Source organism: Sarcophilus harrisii, chromosome 6, assembly GCF_902635505.1.
Source record: "Sarcophilus harrisii chromosome 6, mSarHar1.11, whole genome shotgun sequence".
NCBI lineage: Eukaryota > Metazoa > Chordata > Mammalia > Dasyuromorphia > Dasyuridae > Sarcophilus > Sarcophilus harrisii.
In genome coordinates this window covers 91,255,528-91,277,479 of record NC_045431.1, presented here as the reverse complement: position 1 = coordinate 91,277,479, position 21,952 = coordinate 91,255,528, and the positions used below count along the sequence as shown (strand labels likewise).

The 21,952-nt window shown below is 38.1% G+C and overlaps 1 protein-coding gene across 3 annotated transcripts in view; it reads right to left on the bottom strand.

Annotated features, from left to right (window-relative positions):
* The window catches only part of TMA16 (translation machinery associated 16 homolog), a 97,486-nt gene extending 85,136 nt beyond the window's left edge, over positions 1-12,350 (bottom strand). For 2 of the 3 annotated variants that reach the window (XR_004230289.1, XR_004230290.1), the window contains exon 1: positions 11,985-12,302. Coding sequence is in view for 1 of the 3 variants with exons in the window: in XM_003773095.4 (XP_003773143.1) it covers positions 11,985-11,987 (3 nt within the window). In the remaining 2 variants the exon portion in view is untranslated. Of the gene's footprint in view, positions 1-11,984 lie in introns of all 3 variants that reach the window. The other variant, XM_003773095.4, reaches the window with a different exon arrangement.
* Between the last annotated feature and the right edge of the window lie 9,602 nt (positions 12,351-21,952).

The following is a 21,952-nucleotide window of genomic DNA, read 5'->3' as shown; positions in this document are numbered from 1 at the left end:
ATTTCTATTTTCCTATTTATTTGGATAAGTGGATTTTCTTGGTCAAGTCATATGCATATTCAGTCTAGAACTGGTAATTTGTTGGGGAAAGGATCAAACGTAAAGAGCTTTGCGACTTGCTCCACTTCCTTAATAATGTGAGGTGATCAGAAATTAGCTTGCACCTGATCACATCCCCAGACTAACAATATCTAGAAGGAGCAAATAGATATAACTCTAATCTGGTACGCCTTTTCTCTAAGGAAAGAAGAATAATGGCCTCTGACTAACTTTGTTTTCTCTTCTGGCAGGAACTGAAGTATTTCTTGGAAAAGAGTAGGAAGAGGTTAGAATCCCTTCAAACCTCACAGCAACAGCCTCTCCTGACACATGGGGCTTCATTACCCTGGATATGTTGTTGTAGGTATATTTTTTCAGATATGGGTTAGACCAGATCAAGGGTTAGCACTGCCCAGAACTCAAATGTGGTCCAAGGCCCATTTATTATGGCCTGAAAATTAAGAATGGCTTTTACGCTTTTAGATATATTAAAACTTTATTTTAAAACGTAAATGTCATTCTTAGTTATCAGGCCAAAAACAGGCACTATGTGGAATTTGACAAGAGCTGTAGTTTACAGAGCCCTAAACTAGATGGCCACTTTAATTCCTTCCTATTCTGAAACTATGATTCTATAAGTAGCCTTGAATAAAAATGCAAGAGTTGCATAATAATATTAGACTTCACAAAAGAAAAGGGGTGGTTTCAAACTTTGATTATGAACAATTTTTAAATTCTCTAACAAATAACCAATAAGAATAATGCAAATGTTTTAAATTTCATTCTAAATTCACTCACTGAAAAGGCAACATGGTGAATAGAAGCCTACTTTGGGGTCAAAAAACTTGGGATCAAGTCCAGTATCTAACACATACTGAGTGACCAGCAGGCAACTTACTTAACTTCTTTCAATACAGAAGAGTTGTTTATCTACATTAATAGAATTTCCAAACGAATTAAATCAATGGTTCAGACTAAAAAGAAAAAAAAAATCATTAACAATAGCAATACCCCTCATTACTAATACAACAGCTGAATTAATTTGTGGATATAACATTTTCACCAAGGACAAGACACCAGACTTCATGATCAGACTCTAATATTTACCAACAAAAGAATACCTGTCTGTGAAGATTCTTAAGCAAAAACAAAGATTATTTTTCTACAGTCATCTTTGAAATGGCAATACATAGAAATATTGTATAGACTAGATAACTTATTCCAGGCCCCAAAATGTAAGTCATATTTACTGCAATGACCAAAAGAAGTTTCTCTATTTTAAAGATCAAAGACATTTTATCTAAAGATGCTCATTTGTCCAGAGAAATAGCTGTTTTTTACAACTTTCAAAAAATCTTGAATTTCTATCACTAATGTAGCGTACTACTGAGAGTCCAGCACCATATTCCAACTCTTAGTCGGATTTGTATTTGGTATCTATATTTTGCAAGTAACAAACCCTTATGGCTCAAGTCAGTATGACAAAATAAGTCTATTTCCATTTCCATTTATTTCTTGTCTCCAGAGGAAATCGATTTTCTGTCACATGGATCTGGCCCTGAAAAAAGAATGGGCTGATAAGGTATCTAAGCACTTAGAAGAACAATAACTTTGTATGGGTTCCTGCAACAGATACTGTCCTTTCTGGTGACAATTTTGTTGCTAAAAAACAGCAAAGAACAGGCAAAAATATCTTCTTAAAGCAGATTCAAGGAAATTCATCACAAAGAATTCCATCAAGGTACAAAACTAAATCAAGAAAAGAGCACTCTAACCAGGAGGGAGGCATAAGTTAGACAGAAGAACTCCCTTACCATTACCAATACAAAAATAGAGTCAGTCTCCAACTTCCAAATAGGCCATGTTCTAAAAGTTAATTTGTTAGTGAGATGGCTATTGAGAGCTGAGAAAACTGCTTCCCAAAAATCAATGCTTTAAATGGTAGTTAGGCTCACTCTTGGATTAGTCTACAAAAGCTGATTTAACTCATGATGTGCAGAACTAATGTTGCCATACTAAAGGAACTAGGCCAAACTTTAAGTCCTGGTAGCAGAGCTGTGTGATATGGGAAAAGGGACATGAAGGTGGGGGGAGGAATAGTTGTTATCTAACCCTAACTGGCCCTCACTTATGCATGGAAATCTTTATATTCACCTTTTACTGACTTAGTTGTGGCAGAATAGACAGCTGGTCTCTAGGCCAGGAACACATTCCTGACTGTAAGACCTGAAGATGTCACTTAGTGCTAAAAGGCCAAAGATGTGAAATTGGCTGGGGCCAGCCACCAGATTAAAATGTAACTGGAAAATGTTTAGCAGAATAAATAAAAACACCACATAAAATTAATTTGTTGTTTTCTGAGTCACTGTGCAGCCCTGCAGGGATGCTTCTATTTGAGCTTAACACCACTGCTCTAGGTAACTCTCAAAGACTAAATTAAATTACTAGCAAGATTCACAATCTGAATTAGATGTAAGGTCCTCACCCAGGAGTTCTCTATAGCTATAAAATCACAAGTACAATTCCAATCCCTATCCACTGATTTCCCATTCCCAATAGACCATTTCAAACTTTCTTTTCTTCAATTCTCCCAACTCTCTGTCAAATGACCTCACCTCCTACTTTACAGAGATTAAGGTTATCCATCATTAACTCCTTTATTTTTCTCCTCCATGCCTCAAATCTGCTTTTTCACCATGCTTTTTTCCTGTGCTCCAGTGTTGAAGATTAATTTTCTTCTTATTAAAACCAATCTCCCCAATTATATCTTTGAAACCATCTCCTCCTATTTCTCCTTACCCAGTGAACTACTCCTTCCAGGTCTCCTTTGCTGGTTAATAAATGCTTGTTGACTAACTGACTAGTTAATCATCCCCCTCCCACCCAAAGTGTGGGTGTCCTCCCCAAGGCTCTGTTCTAACCTGTCTTGTTTCTTCATTTTCTCCCTTGGTGATTTTATCCATTCTCATCCGTTCAATTATCACACCTCTGCAAATGACTCACTCACTCTTACCTTCTCTCACTCTCTCTGTGTGTCTCTGTCACACATACACACACACACACACACTTCCTATTCTTCTGCATTTTGAATTGCCTTTTGGACAGGCACCTCAAATAATGTCTAACACCCCAAATTGAACATGGACAAAACAAAGCTCATCATTTTCTACATTAAAACTGACCTTTTTCTCAATTTCCAAATTTTTTTTGAAGGCACCCAAGCCTGAAATTTTGCATGTTACAGTAATGAGAGAGAAGGAGATGGGCGAATAAGAAATGACCTTGGCTCCCATGTTCTAATAATCATTTGTCATCACTTTCTCTCCACTAACAAAGTCCCTCTCCTAGTTCAAACCCCCATTACCTCTAATCTAAACTACCATAATAGCTTCCTAACTTGATTTCCTGGGTTCCAGTCTTTCCCTACTCCAGTCCATCTTTTATACAGCTGTCAAAATAATCTTATCTTTCAAATACATGTCTGACCACGTCAATTCCCTATTCAGAAACCTTCAGTAGGTCCCTATGGCTGCTAGGGTGTCATCCACACTCTAGCTTAGCAGGATAGGATCTGTCCAGACTACCTGCAAAAAAGTCCTGGATTTATTGCATTCCCTTCACTCATTTACATTTCAGCCAAATTTAACTTCTACTCCAGACTGAATCTTCCACCTCTCTCCTCTTCCTCTTGGTGTCCATGCAGGCTGTTCCCCACATCAGGAATACACACCTTTCTCAGCTATGCCATATTTTCCCCATTAAGCCTCCTCTGATTTCCCCAGATAAGAATTCTCCCCCTCCTCAAATTTTCCTTGAATACTCAGTAGCTCTTAGTAGCTCATCACTTTTAGTTTTGCTGAAATATAGAGCATTTAAAAAGGGTGCTGTATAAAATAAGTATGGGAAAACAATTTGCAGCTAATTTCTTCCTCCTCAGTTCAACTGTTTGAGGAAAGCTTTCAGGTTTTCTTCTGATTCACAGGGCAGCAAACAAGGAATGACAACGGCTATAATCTCTGGTGTTGGTGTATGTCAGGTGGCACTGCCAGTACTGGAAATAAAAAGCAAATATTCTTTAGAAGGAAGCCACCTCAAGGGATAACTAGAAATCTGGGGGGCTACACCAATCATTCAAGTCGCTAATCTGTCATTATATCTGTACCATGAGATATCAGGTTTATTTACCCTTTAAATCAAGTTTAGACAACCACTGATCACAGATACCAGAGGAATCCAGAAGCAACCACACTTGGGAACACTCATAGATAAAAACATCCTACCTGAGATCATGCAACCAATTTAAAAGTACGCAGGGCAAAATGTCTAGTAAAACTGAATTCTCAAGATTAAGATGAAATAGTCTGCTGGGGCCTGAGGCACACAAGGGATTGCACTACAGAATTGCCAACAGAGGTCTTGAGCTTCTGACAATCAGAAGGACATGACAGAGACTCAGAAGGAGCCAAGTCCATGTTCTACATATAGGACATTCTCAGGGAGGCCCTGGAGATCTGATCACCAGATTCCTACTCCCCCATTTCCTCCCTGATGAAATAAAACTAATGAGTCTCATTCTTTTGAGGGTGGAAGTCCCAGCCAAATGGCACTTCTCAATGTTCCAGCCCCTATATGTGGGCCTACTGTCAATCATCCTGGTTGAACTATTATCTCTATGAATACAAATCCAATATCTACATTTCTAGTCCTCACCTCTCTCCCAAGCTCCACCAGCATTGCATCTCTCTTCCATCTCAAAGAATACCAAGCATCTTCTAAAGTTCAGTGGAGCTGACAAGGAGGTCTTTGTTAATTTTTCCAGTAATTAGTGCTTCTCTCCCCCCCCCCCCCCCCCCCCCCCCCCTTTTTTTTTTTTCTTTTTTCTTTCCTCCCCTCCCCCCCCCCCCCCCCCCCCCAACTACTCTGCATTTATTTTGGATACATTTACTTGCCTGCATCCAAGTTGCATCCCCTCAGAAGAACATAAGTTCCTTGAGACAGGGGCAGTTTCAATTTTGTCACTTTGTCTAACACTTTATATGCAGTAGCCTGTAGGCCAGATATGGCAGTTGAGGACATTTATCCTCTCACCTAGGGCTATGAAGTTTCTTTATTTAAAGGCCCACAAAACAAAGTTTTTGTTTTTACTGTAGTCTGGCCCTCCACCAGTCTGAGGGACAGTGAACTGGCCCCCTATTTTAAAAGTTTGAGGACCCCTGTCTACTGAGTAGACAATCAATAAATGCTTGTTAAATTGAATTGCTTAATTTTTCCATACCACTAATTTCTCAAACCTTGCAAATTAGGAGAAAAATTTATTCTCTCATTTTCATTTCTCTCTCTTCCCCATCTACTCTAAACCTATTCTTCCTTTTCCAATGTATTTTGCCCTCCAATCACATTCTATTATAAACTTTTGTTTTTATCTACCATCTAGCATCTGTGCCTGGTACTTTGTCAGTGCTTAAATGCCTATTAATTGATCTCTTCATCTCCTATACCTTCCATATTGTTCACTCCCTGAAAACTGACTCTTCCAACAGGCCCCACAGCTCAAAATCTACTCTCCTATTCCCTGGCCATTATATTTGCCTAGTACTTGATGCTGCTTCTCACACCCGTTTAAGGTTCTCCACTGACTCATTCAGATTTTCTTCACATTAATCTCATTTAGCAATCTCCCCTCTTTTGAGTGTTACTTTAAAAAATCTATTTCATCCCATCCAAACCTTGGCTACTCAAGTCATTTTCCTATCTTTCTAAAGAAGTTTAAGACCCTACTCTCAGTCTGCTTCTCCACCTCAATCCATGCCTTTATTCATAACTGCATTTCTCAGATATTCTGGTTTCTCATCTCCTGAATTCCAACTCTCTTGACCTACATTTTCATTCTATTTCAATCCAAGACAGAGATAGTCATGTCCTTCCTTGATCTTTCCATCACCCATAAAAATTCTCCTTTCATGAATCAGAACACTGGAATTCTTCTCTTGAAAGACAGGTCATTCCCACCAATCTCATTCTTCCCAAGCCTAATTCATCCTGATTATGACCCCCCCCACCCCCCTCCCCCCCACCCTCCCCCCACCCCCCCCCCCCCCCCCCCCCCCCCCCCCTCCCCCTACAGTCTAGATACAAGGATTATAATTATTTTTACTCTTAACTCTCCTCTTGATTCCCTTACTCCCTTTTCCTACTGTTCCTCATATCCTGCCAAAACCCAACCCGGGATTTTGCCTACCACCTACCTTCTCTGTCCCTACTCTCTTACTGTTGGAAGTCAAATACCTGTGAACATTTGTTCCTAGTACAAACATATGGTAACAAATTTCAGCTGGTATTCAGGGCTCCACAGAAATCCTTTTATTCTTCTCTGACTAAATTTCCATGATATTCACAGTAGATACTATTCCAAACCCTGTCATTTTACCTCAATTCAAGTCAACCTCCACTTATTAAGGTCATAATATAGGCCAGACATACATTAAATGCTAACATTAGGTATATAAAGGCAGAAACAAAAACAATTTTTTTTTTGACCTTGAGGGTGTCAACATTCTATATTCTCATTCCATATATAGTAGCCCTTCCAGGTGAATAGGAATTTCACATCCTACCATCCCAAGACCACAGAGGCTATCCAAAATGAACTTCCTTTCTCTCCCTCAATACTTCACTTTCTCAGCATCTCTGTTTCCATCTCAAATGAATCCACCTTTCTCTGAGACAAAGTTAAGGCTTCCCCAGCACCTCCTCAGAGAGCCAGCACCTTCAGTCATCCACACTCCTTTCTTGTATCTTCACATTCTCCTTCCCTGATGTCCACAAACAAGCCCAGGCCCTGTCTGTCAATCCTTAAAATGTGTTGACTTGCCTTCTGCACTTTCCTCAAACTACCTTTTGACACACAAGTCACGCCTGCTCCACAATTTTTTGGTCCTCTTATTCCTTCCAACTCTGCTCCTCCGTACCACTAACCTCAAAGGTCTCTGCTATCCAGAGACGCGGGCCTCTTTGCTTCTCCTGAACAAAATATTCCACCTGGGCAGTTTCTCTAACTGTCCCTGCATGCCTGGAATTTTCTGCTTCCTCATTGAGTTAGTTAGTTCCTTTATAACTCAACTAAAAGCCCAGCTTCTGCAAGAAGTCTGACTTAGCCCTTATTCTTGGAGCCTTCCCTCAAAGACTGCCTCCAGTACTTATCTTGACTGTACATAGTTTTTTGTATGTTATCTCCTCCTCCCATCAGATTGAAATTCGTGAATTTTGGGGCCTTTCTTTATATCCCCAACACTTTAGGATAATGTCTGACACATAGTAAATAGTTCATAAATGCTAGGTGACTACTTTCCTAACCTACTTAGCAGGTCAACATCCATGAATTATCTCCTAAGCCTCAGTAGCCCCCAGAGCTCTGTCCTTGTCCTCCAGTGTATTCATATTCGTATTCTCCATATTCTCTCTTTCTCTCTTCCTCACATCATCATCTTCTTAACTATACTCTGCCTTCCTCCAAACCTCCATATTTCACTTGAGGCCGTTGCCATTCTCTCAGACCTCTCAGGTTTGCAATCTCAGATTCATCCTCCACTTTCCTCAGACTGTTCCTCAATCCTCATACAGCCATATGAAAAGGGTTGATTCTTATGCCCTTCAGATGTTCCCTTTTTTCCTACTCTCAGAGAAATCAACTTGAATTCCAGGGTCCAATCACCTGTCCCCTGGACTAGTGCAATAACTTCTTCATTGCATTTACCTTGACTACTCATTGCCTGTCAAGTCTTTCCTCTCCAATCTGTCCTTCCATGGTTGCCAAATCTTAACTGCAGATGTGAATGTATCACCATTCTACTCAATAAACGTATTAATGCTAAGATAAAGTATAAACTCTTTTTAACTTTAAAGTCCTTCATACACAGGCTCCAACTCACTTCTCATACTTTATTGTGAATTATTCCCCTTCACACATTGATCTGGGCCAAATGGTCATCTGTTCCTTCTTACACTTCTACCTTTATACTAGCTATCCTCCATTCCTGGATTGTATTCTCACCTTGTACAGAATTCTAATTCACAGAATCCTTCTTCGAGATTCATCTCAAGCACCATCCCCCAAATTGTTAGTACCCCCTAGCTATTCTGAATCTAACCTCAGTGTATTTATTCCTTTATTTAAAATTTATATTTGTTCTACATATACTATACTTATATCCCATTAGAATCAATCAACAAGCATTTATTAAGTGCCACTGACAGTTGAGCAATGGGGATAAAGACAATCAGAATGCAGCATAGAGAGAAGTAACATGAAGGAGAAAAGTATATAAGCCTGAAGCTTAAAACTGCTCTAAGACTTTTGGGGATACCTTGTGTTAAGTAGAATCAATCAATCAACATTTATTAAATTTTTCTCTCCCCTTCTCTTCTCCTTCATATAGGCTGAATACAAACTTTTAGCATCTCCCGGTGGACCACGAATTTCTTGAGGGCAAACACAGTTTATCAGCTTAGTATTCCCAGCACCTGGTATACAGTGCTTGGTCATGTTATTTAATATTTGTTGACTGAATCGAAGTCTCCTTTACCCACTGTAAAAACTCTGTTTTCAAGAGAAAAATTACATCAGAACAGGGGTCCCAATTTCTCTGAAAATCAGAGGCACACACACACAAAAATCATGATCACCACCACCATCCAATTTCTCACCAACATGGCCTTGGATGATGGCAGCAGGAGTAAGTGTATTCTTGTTCCAACAAGAGGAAGCCCCCAAAGGTCCTTCTTCTCTTTAACAACTCCATGGACCAGAAGAAACTCAACTGGAAGTATGGTTTCAATTTCAGCTCTAAAATTTGCTACCTGTTAAGAACTAAAGCAGATCCCTTCACCATCATGTACCTCAGTGAATACCTCACGATTTTATAGGGACAGTGATTTTCCCAAGGCTAGGGGAAAAGTCAGGAAGAGGAGCCAGATCTCAATGACTTTCCATACTTTCCACCTCTTTCAAAGCATTCTGCAAACTTAGCTCCAACTGCACAGGTGGCTCACCTATTAAAGATCTGAATACAGGTTTATTGTCTACTCTGTGCCAGGTACCGTGCTACCTGCCGGAGATACAAATGCAAAGATTCAGGTCCCTTCTCTCAAAGACATCACATTCTATTTATCAAAGATACAGCTAATTAATAACATAATCAGTAATGTAACTCATGTTATATCTGGAGTTCAAGGATTTCAGGATCCTTGTTTTCATTTAAGCTTAACACTGATTCTGATGCATGTAAGATAAATTTTCTCTACTTTGCATAAGAGGAAAGAGATTAAAAGGCCTAAGGTAACAAGTTATAAATCTGAGTTGGGATTCTAATTCCAGGCCATCTAGCATTCCCAAGGGGTAGGACTGGTCCCACATTACCAAGTCATAAAGAGGCCAGGGGGTAGGGAAAGTGGCACTCATAGGGTTCAGTCAGAAGCTGGGGCTTAGAACCTCAGCTTATACCAAAAGGAATATATATATATTCCTTTTGTTGGAACAAGAATACACTTACTCCTGCTACCATCATCCAAGGCCATGTTGGTGAGAAATTGGATGGTGGTGGTGATCAGCTTTCTACAGATGAATTATAGGGATGAGAAAGAGTAAAAGCATTTAATAAGCACCTACCAGGTGCCAAGCACTGTGCTGAATACTATATAAGTATTAGCTAACCCTGAGGTATCCCCATTTTTGCTTCCCCCCCCCTTTTTTTTTAAAACAAACACTTTTATTTATTTTTTGTTTGCTGAGGCAGTTGGGGTTAAGTGACCCTGGATCACACAACTAGGAAGTGTTAAGTGTCTGAGGCTAGATTTGAACTTCCCCATCCCCATTTTACTTTTGAGGAAACTAAATAATACAGAGCTTTAAGTGACTTGTCTGGGGTTGTAGAGCTAGTTGTAAAGCTAGTTGGAGTCTGAGGAAGAATTTGAATTAGTCTTCTGTTTCCTCTTCTACCACTCTATCCATGTTATCTTTGGATACTTTTGGGAGTTACCTTTGAGTGGTATAGCTCGGTGGCCCAGTGACTAGGACACAGGATATAAAGTTAATAAGACCCCACTTCAAATGCTACCTCAGATTCTTCCTAGCTGTGTGGCCCTAGGCAAATCACTTAATTTTTTTGCTTGGGTTTCCTCATCTGTAAAATGGGGTAATAGCACCTTCCTCCCAGGCTGCTGTGAAGATCAAATGAGATAATAATTGTGCACCTAAGCACAGCATCCAGCACACAGTAAGCCCTATATAAATGTTTGTTGTTTTTTCAGTCATTTTCAGTCTCATTAAACTTCATTTGCATCCAGAGATGCTGGCCTGATTTGCAATTTCCTTCCCCAGCTCATTTTTCAGATGAAGAAACTGAGAAAAACAGGAATAAGTGACTTGTCTCACGCATCAGGACAGCATTTGAACTCAGCTCTTCCTGACTTGGGCTACCAGGCTCCATCCACCGCACCACCTGGCTGCCCCAGTTCCCTGGAAAGTAGGAATTATTATTATTTTCATTTAACAGATGAAGAAACTCAAGTGGAGATGCATCTCCCCATTTGATCTCTCCAATAACCCTGTGATATTGGTGCTCTTATCCCCAATGGCCTCTGCTGAAGGAGAGGGATGGAGGAGCCGTTTTCAAATCAATTCAAACATCATTAATTAAGCGTCCACTATTGCTAGTAAGGCGTGTGTTAAGACTACAAGAAGATCAACCAAATCATTTCCAATGGAGCAGTAATGAACGGAACCAGCTACGCCCAGAGAAAGAACTCTGGGAGATGACTAAAAACCATTACATTGAATTCCCAATCCCTATATTTATGCACACCTGCATTTTTGATTTCCTTCACAAGTTAATTGTACAATATTTCAGAGTCTGATTCTTTTTCTACAGCAAAATAACGTTTTGGTCATGTATACTTATTGTGTATCTAATTTATATTTTAATATATTTAACATCTACTGGTCATCCTGCCATCTGGGGGAGGAGGTGGGGGGTAAGAAGGGAAAAATTGGCAATTGTTAATGCTGTAAAGTTACCCATGTATATACCCTGTAAATAAAAGGCTATTAAATAAAAAAAAAAAAAAAAAAAAAAAAGACTACAAGAAGAGGTCAAAAAAATAGGGGAAAAAAAAAAAAGTAAAACGGGGACAGCTCGGGGTTAGATAATACTTTATACAGGGCTCAGCGCAGTGCTTGGCAACTGGTAGGTGCTTACTAAATGCTTTTCCTTCTTCCCCGCCCCCCTGACCTCCCTCAGGAAGCTTACAATCTAAAGGGAGAGACAAGGTCCGAATACATACAAAGCAAACTATATACAAGTTCTCAGGCACTTTGTGTAGCTCCCGGCAGTCAGTCAGCGCGCATTTATTAAGCACCTACAAGGTCCCGGGTACTGTTTAAAGAGTGGCATACAGGAAGCGCTTAATAAATACACTTTGACGTCTTATTATTATGATACCCATTTAACAGATGAGAAGGCTAAGGCTCAGAAAATAAAAAATGCAGCCACGCACCCGCAGGGACACATGAACGCAAACCCTGGGGATGCAATGGGTAAACGCAAAGGATTCTGGGCGCGCTGACGAGCTCTCTGTTCCCAGACACCCTTCTCGGGGCCGGAGTTTACCTTTCGGCAAAGTTGGGCTTGATGACTTTCTAAGACCTACATGGAGGCTGCTAAGTAAAGTGTAGAAGCATTCACGTCGCGCCTACGACATGCCGGGGGTGGCTAACGAGCGCCGGGGCGGGCTGGGACTTCCCTGTCCCTCGGAGCCGGCCCGCAGCGCCCCGGGACACCCGGGGGTCCCAGCCCGGACTTCTGGGGGCGGCCGGAAGTTCCCTTTCCCTCCCTCCCCCTCGAGGCCGAGCGCCCCCTCCCATCCTGTCCCCCCCCCTTCCGCGTCCTCACCATGGTGACGTCGGGGCCGCCGCCGCCCGAGCTCGGGGAGAGCCCGAACAAAACTTCTCGGGAACCCACGTGCGCCGGGGGAAAAGTGCCGGGAGACACCGGAAGAGGAGTCAGGTGCGACCTCCTAAAACGTCCCCCGGCGCCCGGCGCCTTCCGGCCTCTCCCTGACGGAACCGGGCCACCATGAGGAGCCGGAAGGGCTAGGCAGGCTCGCCTGGGGTTCGCAGACGGCCCACTAACGCGGGAAGCGGTTGGGAATAGAATCGCCACCCCACCTTTAGTCTGAAAACTCGGAATGCCGTGGGGCGGCTCTCTTCGATTACATTCCCCCCACGACCGAAGACTGTTAATTCTATGGTTCCGGAAAAGGAGGAGTCCTGCTTAGATGGATGTTAAGAAAGAGGAAGGAAAGAAAAATGATGGAAGGAAAGAGAATGGAAGGAAGAAAAGAAAAAGGGAAAGAGAAAGAAAAAAGGAAAGAGAAAGGAAGGAAGGAAAGAAAAAGGGAAAGAGAAAGAAAAAGGAAAGAGAAAGGAAGGAAGGAAAGAAAAGGAAAGAGAAAGAAAAAGGAAAGAAGGAAAGAGAAAAGGAAGGAAAGAAAAAAGGAAAGAAAAAGGGAAAGAGAAAGAAAAGAGAAAGGAAGAAAGAAGGAAAGAGAGAGAAAAAGGAAAGAAGGAAAGAGAAAAGGAAAGAAAGAAAGAAAAAAGGAAAGATAAAGGAAGGAAGGAAAAAAGGAAAGAGAAAGAAAGAAAAAAGGAAAGAGAAAGGAAGGAAGGAAAGAAAAAGGGAAAGAGAAAGAAAAAAGGAAAGAGAAAGAAAAGGAAAGAAGGAAAGAGAAAAGGAAGGAAAGAAAAAAGGAAAGATGAAGGAAGGAAAGAAAAAGGGAAAGAGAAAGAAAAGAGAAAGGAAGAAAGAAGGAAAGAGAAAGAAAAAGGAAAGAAGGAAAGAGAAAAGGAAAGAAAGAAAAAAAAGGAAAGATAAAGGAAGGAAGGAAAAAAAGGAAAGAGAAAGAAAGAAAAAAGGAAAGAGAAAGGAAGGAAGGAAAGAAAAAGGGAAAGAGAAAGAAAAAGGAAAGAGAAAGAAAAGGAAAGAGAAAAGGAAGGAAAGAAAAAAGGAAAGATGAAGGAAGGAAAGAAAAAGAGAAAGAAAAGAGAAAGGAAGAAAGAAGGAAAGAGAAAGAAAAAGGAAAGAAGGAAAGAGAAAAGGAAAGAAAGAAAGAAAAAAGGAAAGATAAAGGAAGGAAGGAAAAAAGGAAAGAGAAAGAAAGAAAAAAGGAAAGAGAAAGAAAGGAAGGAAGGAAAGAAAGAGAAAGGAAGGAAGGAAAGAAGGAAAGAAAAAGGGAAAGAGAAAGAAAAAAGGAAAGAAGGAAAGAGAAAAGGAAGGAAAGAAAGAAAGAAAAAAGGAAAGATAAAGGAAGGAAGGAAGGAAAGAAAAAAGGAAAGAGAAAGGAAGGAAGGAGAAAGAAAGAAAAAAGGAAAGAGAAAGGAAGGAAGGAAAGAAAGAAAAAAGGAAAGAGAAAGGAAGGAAGGAAAGAAAAAAGGAAAGAGAAAGGAAGGAAAGAAAAAAGGAAAGATGAAGGAAGGAAAGAAAAAGGGAAAGAGAAAGAAAAGAGAAAGGAAGAAAGAAGGAAAGAGAAAGAAAAAGGAAAGAAAAGCATGGAAGAGAAAGGAAGGAAAGAAAAAAGGAAAGATAAAGGAAGGAAGGAAAAAGGAAAGAGAAAAAGAAAAGGAAAGAAGGAAGGAAAGAAAAGGAAAGAGAAAGAAAAAAGAAAAGAGAAAGAAAAGGAAAGAAGGAAAGAGAAAAGGAAGGAAAGAAAAAAGGAAAAATAAAGGAAGGAAGGAAAGAAAAAGGGAAAGAGAAAGAAAAAAGAAAAGAGAAAGGAAGAAAGAAGGAAAGAGAAAGAAAAAGGAAAGAAGGAAAGAAAGAAAAAAGGAAAGAAAGAAAAAAGAAAGAGAAAGGAAGGAAGGAAAGAAGGAAAGAAAAAGGGAAAGAGAAAGAAAAAAGGAAAGAAGGAAAGAGAAAAGGAAGGAAAGAAAGAAAAAAGGAAAGATAAAGGAAGGAAGGAAAGAAAGAAAAAGGAAAGAGAAAGGAAGGAAGGAAAGAAAGAAAAAAGGAAAGAGAAAGAAAGAAGGAAAGAGAAAGGAAGGAAGGAAAGAAAAAAGGAAAGAGAAAGAAAGAAAAAAGGAAAGGAAGGAAGGAAGGAAAGAAAAAAGGAAAGAGAAAGAAAGAAAAAAGGAAAGAGAAAGGAAGGAAGGAAGGAGAGAGGGAGGGAGGACTGCTTGGCTTACTCATGGGTCACAGCACCGGACCCTCAGAAATAGATACAAGGTGCCCTGAAAAGACCAGAAGTCCAAAGTTTTTTTTCAAAAATTTTCCTGTTATTTTTTGTCTGTAGCCTCAGTTTCCCCCTTTGTATTTTTTCTTTCTTCCCAATTATCTTCTGACTTTGAATTTAAAGACTGGAAATTCCACCCTTTGCTAGCTGATCCTGTTTCCCCTTTGTAAAATGATGGAGTTGGACAAAACCAGGACTTATTAATCTTTTTTGTGTATGCCATGGACCCACTCATTTGATAATCTTGTGAAGCCTGTGGCTTCCTTCTAATAGTATATTAAAATACATAAAGTAAAATACATAAAATAAATAAAGCATAGGATCACAAAGAAAGAAAATTATATTGAAATCTACTTATCAAAAGTATTAAGTAAATCGCTAGAGATGCTTCAAGCACTTAATATTCTCTGAATCAATGAAACTCTGCTACTTTATTTGGGAATCCCAAGTATTTCCTAGCAGAATGCAAATGTGTTGAGTATTCCTAGCCTAAATTTATGATTCTGTGAATTTAATATGTTTTGGGGGCCACAGTTCATTTCCAACATTATAGAATGTTAGTCCTAGATAGGAGCCCACAGGTTATCAAGTCAACCTTGATTAGGGATATACTAAGTATCAGGCATTGTGCTAAGTGCTGAAGATAAAAAAAGAGGCAAAAGAGAGTCTGGGACCTAAAGAAACTCACAATCTAATGGGGGAGATAACATGTAACAAATCTATAAATGGGTTATACATACAGGGAAAAATAGGAAAAAATGAGAAAAGCAACTAGAATTATGAGGGATTGGGAAAGGCTTGAAGCCAAGAGGTAGAAAGAAGAGGAATGTGTTGGAGTGTTTTAGAGAAATTCTAAATGGAATGTTGTTGGAGGGAACAGCAAAAAAGCCAAATTACTGGTTTGAAGAGTAAGTAGAAGCAATTTGGTATAAAACTGGAAAGAGGGAGGAGAAGGGTGACTGAGTTATAAAAAAGTTTTGAACACCAAACAGGATTTTTTATTTGATCCTTGAAGCAACAGAAAGACAAACTATTCAGGGGAAGAAAAGGAAACCAAAAAGGACTTATGAAAGAACAAATGGATAATTACAAGTAGAATTAGAACCCAATTTCCCTTGCTCTCTGTTCATTATTATTGTACAACAGGGTTTTGTTTTGTTTTTTTTTTTTTTTTGATATGCATGTATGTTTCTATGTTCTCATGTCCCAGAAGGCACTACTTACAGAAATGACTCTGGGCTCAAATGGACCTAGATTAACTCTTTAGGCTGAATCTAACCCCAAAGAGAAAGAGTAAGTCTTTTCCTTGCATTATCTGGTTCATTGCCTCTACCTGGAAATTTTGGAAAAATCTCTATCCCTGAACTTGAATAGGATTCATGTCTACATCATTAAAAAGGATAATTGGGTCCCTTCTTGAAAAATGTACCCAATCAGGTACAGGACAGATATTTTTTCCATCTCAAAAGAAATTCTTAAAACTGCAAAGACTTAAGTTACTTTGATAAATAAAACATAAAGCAGAAACTCATTACTCTTATTAGACTCTTCTGAGATGTAAAAACAACTTCAGATTCTGTTCATCAGATTCTTCTTACTGACTTCAGATCTGTCCTGTTCAGAGAACTACCATCTTTCAGCCAATCATATATTGTAATGTCCGAGCTAGCTTCCTGGAGGACCTTCGGACAGGACTTGGTCTCAGCAGGATAGATACCATGAAGATAGTCAAGATAGTCCAACGTCATTATTAACTCCTTCACAGTCTGTCTCTTTCACAGCTTATGTCTGTCACAATCTGCCCGGGTCTTGATCTTAGTGGAGGAGTGCAGGAGGCAGGAGAGCCACCAGGAGGATGCTCAAAGATGCAATGTCTCATTTCCAGTCCTCTCAGCCCTTATACACCTTAGTACAATTCACTACAGCACACTGAGATGTGTGAAGTAGAGAACCATTAAATCACCACACTAAGTATATGTGAAGTAGAGAACTATCATCTCATTAATCGCACTGAGTTAACATCCTGCTGAAAGTATCTTTGCTTCAGGTATACTTTTTTTCAGAGTTCCTCAATATCTCCAGTCCTCTACTATATATGACTCTTGAGTGTTCTTAGCTGCAGATTCTTCTGTCAATGGTCTTTTCTTCTCCCAAACTTCTCAGAATCACAAGACTCCTCTTAAGGCTAGAAACATTTCTCAGGATAAATGTTTGGTGGCTTCAAGGAATGCAACATAAAATAGAAGAGTTATCCAGATGTTTGAAAATCCCAGGTTTGCCTAGGCCGAGTATACCTTCTTCCTATCATATAAATGCAATGAGCCTTGCAGTGGGCTTGTAAAAAAAAAAGAAAATACCCCTCTCTTCCTCACTCTAAGTCCAAGTGAGAGTGTACTAACAAAGATAGAACTTGAAAAAGTAAAAACTATTTCTCTGTTAATCAGCATGCTTTGGCTCACTATTCCATAACTAAACTATATATATATTGCTCCCCCAGATTTCTAAAAAAATATATCTAAACAGATTTAGGGATGCCGCTTCTCTATTTCTTTATGCTTGAAACCCAGCCAATTATTTCCTCCATTCTTAGGTGTCACTAAGAAGTCAGTTCCTTTTTAAAAGAAAGATTTACTGTGAAGAATAGCAAAAGCAAAAATATGAATATGTTCCCTCAACATCTCAGAGGCACATTCTTCCCCATACCACTTTCTGGGGAAAGAGGGTAGGAGGGAGGGAGGCAGGCTTTACAAATATATGTAAAGCTTTTATTGAGAAAGAGTTCTGTGGAAATTGTAGAGGTAATAGTTTATCTCTGTGTTGTATCTGAAAGAATTCAGACTCTGACAGTCTACAACCCAAGCAAAAGCATTTTAATACTATTTACACACTGACTAGGCAGATCAGGTTACCTGAAGGAGTTAGGAGCCTGCAGCAAAATAACACAGGAATTTTTATAGAGTAAATGATGAAGATTACACCACAAGATATGTAAATTTTGAGAAGTTTGCTAACAAGAGGAGGTCCTAAACCTTAGTGGAACTGCTTATGTAGTTACTCAGAATGTCTACAGAAAAACTAGGGATGTGGAGGGTGGGGATTAATGTATGGTAATAATGTTGTAACTATTATAAGTTCACCCCTGGAAGCAAAGAAAAAAAAAAAAAAAAAAGAACACAGGCACCCAATGGAGAAAGTACCTTCTAAGGCTTGCAATTCAGTAACCTGCTCTGCATCCTATTGATGCTTTCTTACTGGCGGATCTCTATGGTATGTCTAAACCAGGGGTCCTCAAACTTTTTAAATAGGGGGCCAGTTCACTGTCCCTCAGACTACTGGAGGGCCAGACTATAGTAAAAACAAAAATTTTGTTTTGTGCGCCTTTAAATAAAGAAACTTCATAGCCCTAGGTGAGGACTCATCCTCAGCTGCTGCATCTGGCCTGAAGGGCTGTAGTTTCTAAACAGTTGATATGGTTATAGAGCATGGTGGTCAACTTGTTGGCAAATGATTAAAGATTTCTGAGGCTATGAGCAAGGGTAACTTACCTAGCAAAGTTAAATAGAGTCCTGAATAGGGGGGGAAAAAGGACATTTAATGAGTTGAAAGGCTTTGGGATATTTGTGACAGAAACAGTAGAACTCAAGGGAAAATTTGACATACTATCCAGGAGAAAAATTAAGGACTATTATCAGTTCTTATATGACTGTCATTTTTATTTAGGCAGTTTGAAAGAAAGGCTTGGGCTGAGCTGAATATGATAGAGTGATTCTTAAAAAAAATGTATAAAACTGTATAGGGAGAGATGAAAAGGAGCAATTATTTCATACCAATAAGGCAAAAAAGGAAAAATAGGCATAAAGGAAGCTACTTGGGGAGAATGAATAGTGCTGAAACCATACTCTTATCATGAATAGGTTAAAGAGGGAACAAATATATATATATATATATATATATATATATATATATATATATATATATATATATATTTATATGTATGACTATATATAGTCATACATATGTAAATACACACATAAACACACATTTTCTAAATTCAGAAAGAAATAAGAGGGCAGGAGCATAAAGGAAAAAAATTTAGAAGAGTGAGTAGGTTAAAGAAAAGGAAGGCATGGTTGTAGATAGAAATAAAACAAAAGAATGAAGAGGGAAAAGAATAGGGTAAGAAGAAAAAAGAGAAAAATAGGAAGGAGAAAAACATACAAAAAGAAATTATAGTTTAGAAAGGGAATGGTAAAAATTTACCCATAAAATAGAGTTCTTTTGCTGGGTATAGCTGATTCTATTAATTCCTGAACAAATGGAACTGATTTGGTTCATCTCATTGTTGAAGAGAGCCATGTCCATTAGAATTGATTATCATATAGTATTTCTGTTGAAGTATATAATGATCTCCTGGTTCTGATCATTTCACACAGTTCATGTAAGTCTCTCCAGGCCTTGCTGAAGTCCTCCTGCTGGTCATTTCTTACAGAACAATAATATTCCATAACATTCATATACCACAATTTATTCAGCCATTCTCCATTTGAAGGGCATCTACTACATTTCCAGTTTTTGGCCACTACAAAGAAGGCTGCCACAAACATTCTTGCACATACAGGTCCCTTTCAATTCTTTAAGATCTCTTTGGGATATAAGCCCAGTAGTAATACTGCTGGATCAAAGGGTATGCACAGTTTGATAACTTTTTGAGCATAGTTCCAAATCACTCTCCAGAATGGCTGGATGTATTCACAATTCCACCAACAATGTATCAGCGTCCCAGTTTTCCCACATCCCCTCCAACATTCAGCATCATCTTTTCCTGTCATTCTAGCTAATCTGACAGATATGTAGTCGTATCTCAGAGTTGTCTTAATTTGCATTTTTCTGATTAATAATGACTTGGAGCATCTTTTCATAAGGCTAGAAATAGTTTCAATTTCCTCATCTGAAAATTGTCTGTTCATATCCTTTGACCATTTATCAATTGGAGAATGGCTTGATTTCTTATAAATTACAATCAATTCTCTATATATTTTGGAAATGAGGCCTTTATCAGAACCTTTGACTGTAAAAATGTTTCCCCAGTTTATTGCTTCCCTTCTACTCTTGTCTGCCTTAGTTTTATTTGTACAAAAGGTTTTAAATTTGATATAATCAAAATTTTCTATTTTGTGATCAATAATGATCTCTAGTTCTTCTGTGGTCACAAATTTCTTCCTCCTCTACAGGTCTGAGAGGTAAATTATGCTATGTTCTTCTAATTTATTTATAATCTCATTATTTATGTCTAGATCATGAACCCATTTTGACCTTATCTTGGTGTTGGTGTTAAGTGTGGGTCAATACCTAGTTTCTGCCATATTAATTTCCAATTTTCCCAGCAGTTTTTATCAAGCAGTGAATTCTTATCCCAAAAGCTGGGATCTTTGGATTTGTCAAACACTAGATTATAAAGTTATTTTGCCTTTTGAACTTAACCTATTCCACTGATCAACTAGTATATTTCTTAGCCAATACTAAATGGTTTTGGTGACCACTGCTTTACAATATAATTTTAGTTCTGGTACAGCTAGACCAACTTCATTTGATTTTTTAAAAATTAGTTCCCTTGAAAGTCTTGATCTTTTGTGCTTCCTGATGAATCTTGTTGTTATTTTTTCTAGGTCATTAAAATAGTTTCTTGGAAATCTGATTGGTATAGCACTAAATAAATAGATTAGTTCAGATAGTATTGTCATCTTTATTATATTTTCTCGACTTATCCAAGAGCACTTAATATTTTTCCAATTGGTTCGATCTAACTTTATTTGTATGGAAAGTGTTCTGTAGTTTTGCTCATGTAATTCCTGACTTTCCCTTGGCAGATAGATTCCCAAATATTGGCAGCTACTTTAAATGGAATTTCTCTTTGTAATTCTAACTGTTGGATTTTGTTAGTGATATATAAGAATGCTGATGACTTATGTGGGTTTATTTTGTATCCTGCAACTTTGCTAAAGTTGTGTATTATTTCTAATAGCTTTTTAGTAGAATTTCTGGGGTTCTCTAAGTATACCATTATATCATCTGCAAAGAGTGATAATTTGGTTTCCTCATTACCTACTCTAATTCCTTTAATCTCTTTCTCAACTCTTATTGCCAAAGCTAGCATTTCTAATACAATATTGAATAGTAATGGTGATAGTGGGCAATCTTCCTGATCGTACTGGGAATGGTGGCACTTTATCCCCATTATACATGATGTTTACTGTTGGTTTTAAATAGATGCTACTCATTATTTTAAGGAAAAGTCCATTTACTCCTATACTCTCAAGTGTTTTTAATAGGAATGGATCTTGGATTTTATCAAATGCTTTTTCTGCATCTATTGAGATGATCATATGGTTTTGTTAATTTAGTTATTGACATAATCAATTATGCTAATAGTTTTCCTAATATTGAACCAGCTCTGCATTCCTGGTATAAATCCTACTTGCTCATGGTATATTATCCTGAATATGATTTTTTGTAATCTTTTTGCTAATATTTTATTTAAGATTTTAGCATCAATATTCATTAGGAAGATTGGGCTATAATTTTGTTTCTCTGTTTTTGTCCTACCTGGTTTAGGTATCAGTACCATGTCTATGTCATAAAGGGAATTTGGTAGGAGTCCTTCATTCCCTATTTTTTCAAATAGTTTATATAACATTGGAGTTAATTTTTCTTTAAATGTTTGGTAGCATTCACATGTAAAACCATCTGGTCCTGGGGATTTTTTCTTAGGAAGTTGATTAATAACTTGTTCTATTTCTTATTCTAAAATGGGACTAGTTAAGCAATTTACTTCCTCCTCTGTTAATCTGGGAGCCTATATTTTTGAAGGTAGTCATCCATTTATTTCACTTAGGTCTTCAAATTTATTGGCATAAAGTTGAGCAAAGTAACTCCTAAATATTGCTCTAATTTCCTCTTTATTGGTGGAATATTCTATCTTTTCATTTTTAAGACTAACAATTTGATTTTTCTCGTTCATTTTTCTAATCAGATTTACCAAAAGTTAATCTATTTTATTGGTTTTTTCATAAAACCAACTCTTAGTTTTATTTATTAATTCAATAGTTTTTGTTTTACTTTCAATTTTATCAATTTCTCCTTTTAATTTTAGAATTTTAAGTTTAGTATTTGATTGGGGTTTTTAAATTGGTCTTTTTCTAGCTTTTTAAGTTGCAAGCCCAATTCAATGATTTTTTCTTTCTCTATTTTATTCAAGTAAGCCTCTACAGATATAAAATTTTACCTTATTACAGCTTTGGCTGCATCCCATAAATTTTGATTTGTTGTCTTGTTGTTGTCATTCTCTTGGGTGACATTATTAATTGTGTCTATGATTTGCTGTTTCACCCAATCATTCTTTAGGATGAGATTATTTAGTTTCCAATTATTTTTTTGGTCTGTTTACCCCTGGTTTTTGTTGAATGTAGTTTTTATTGCATCATGATCTGAAAAGAATGCATTTACTATTTCTGCCTTTCTGTATTTAATTTTGAGGTCTTTATGTCCTAATATATGGTCAACTTTTGTATAGGTTCCATGAACTTTTGAGAAGGAAGTGTACTCCTTTCTGTCTCCATTCAGTTTTTTCCAAAGA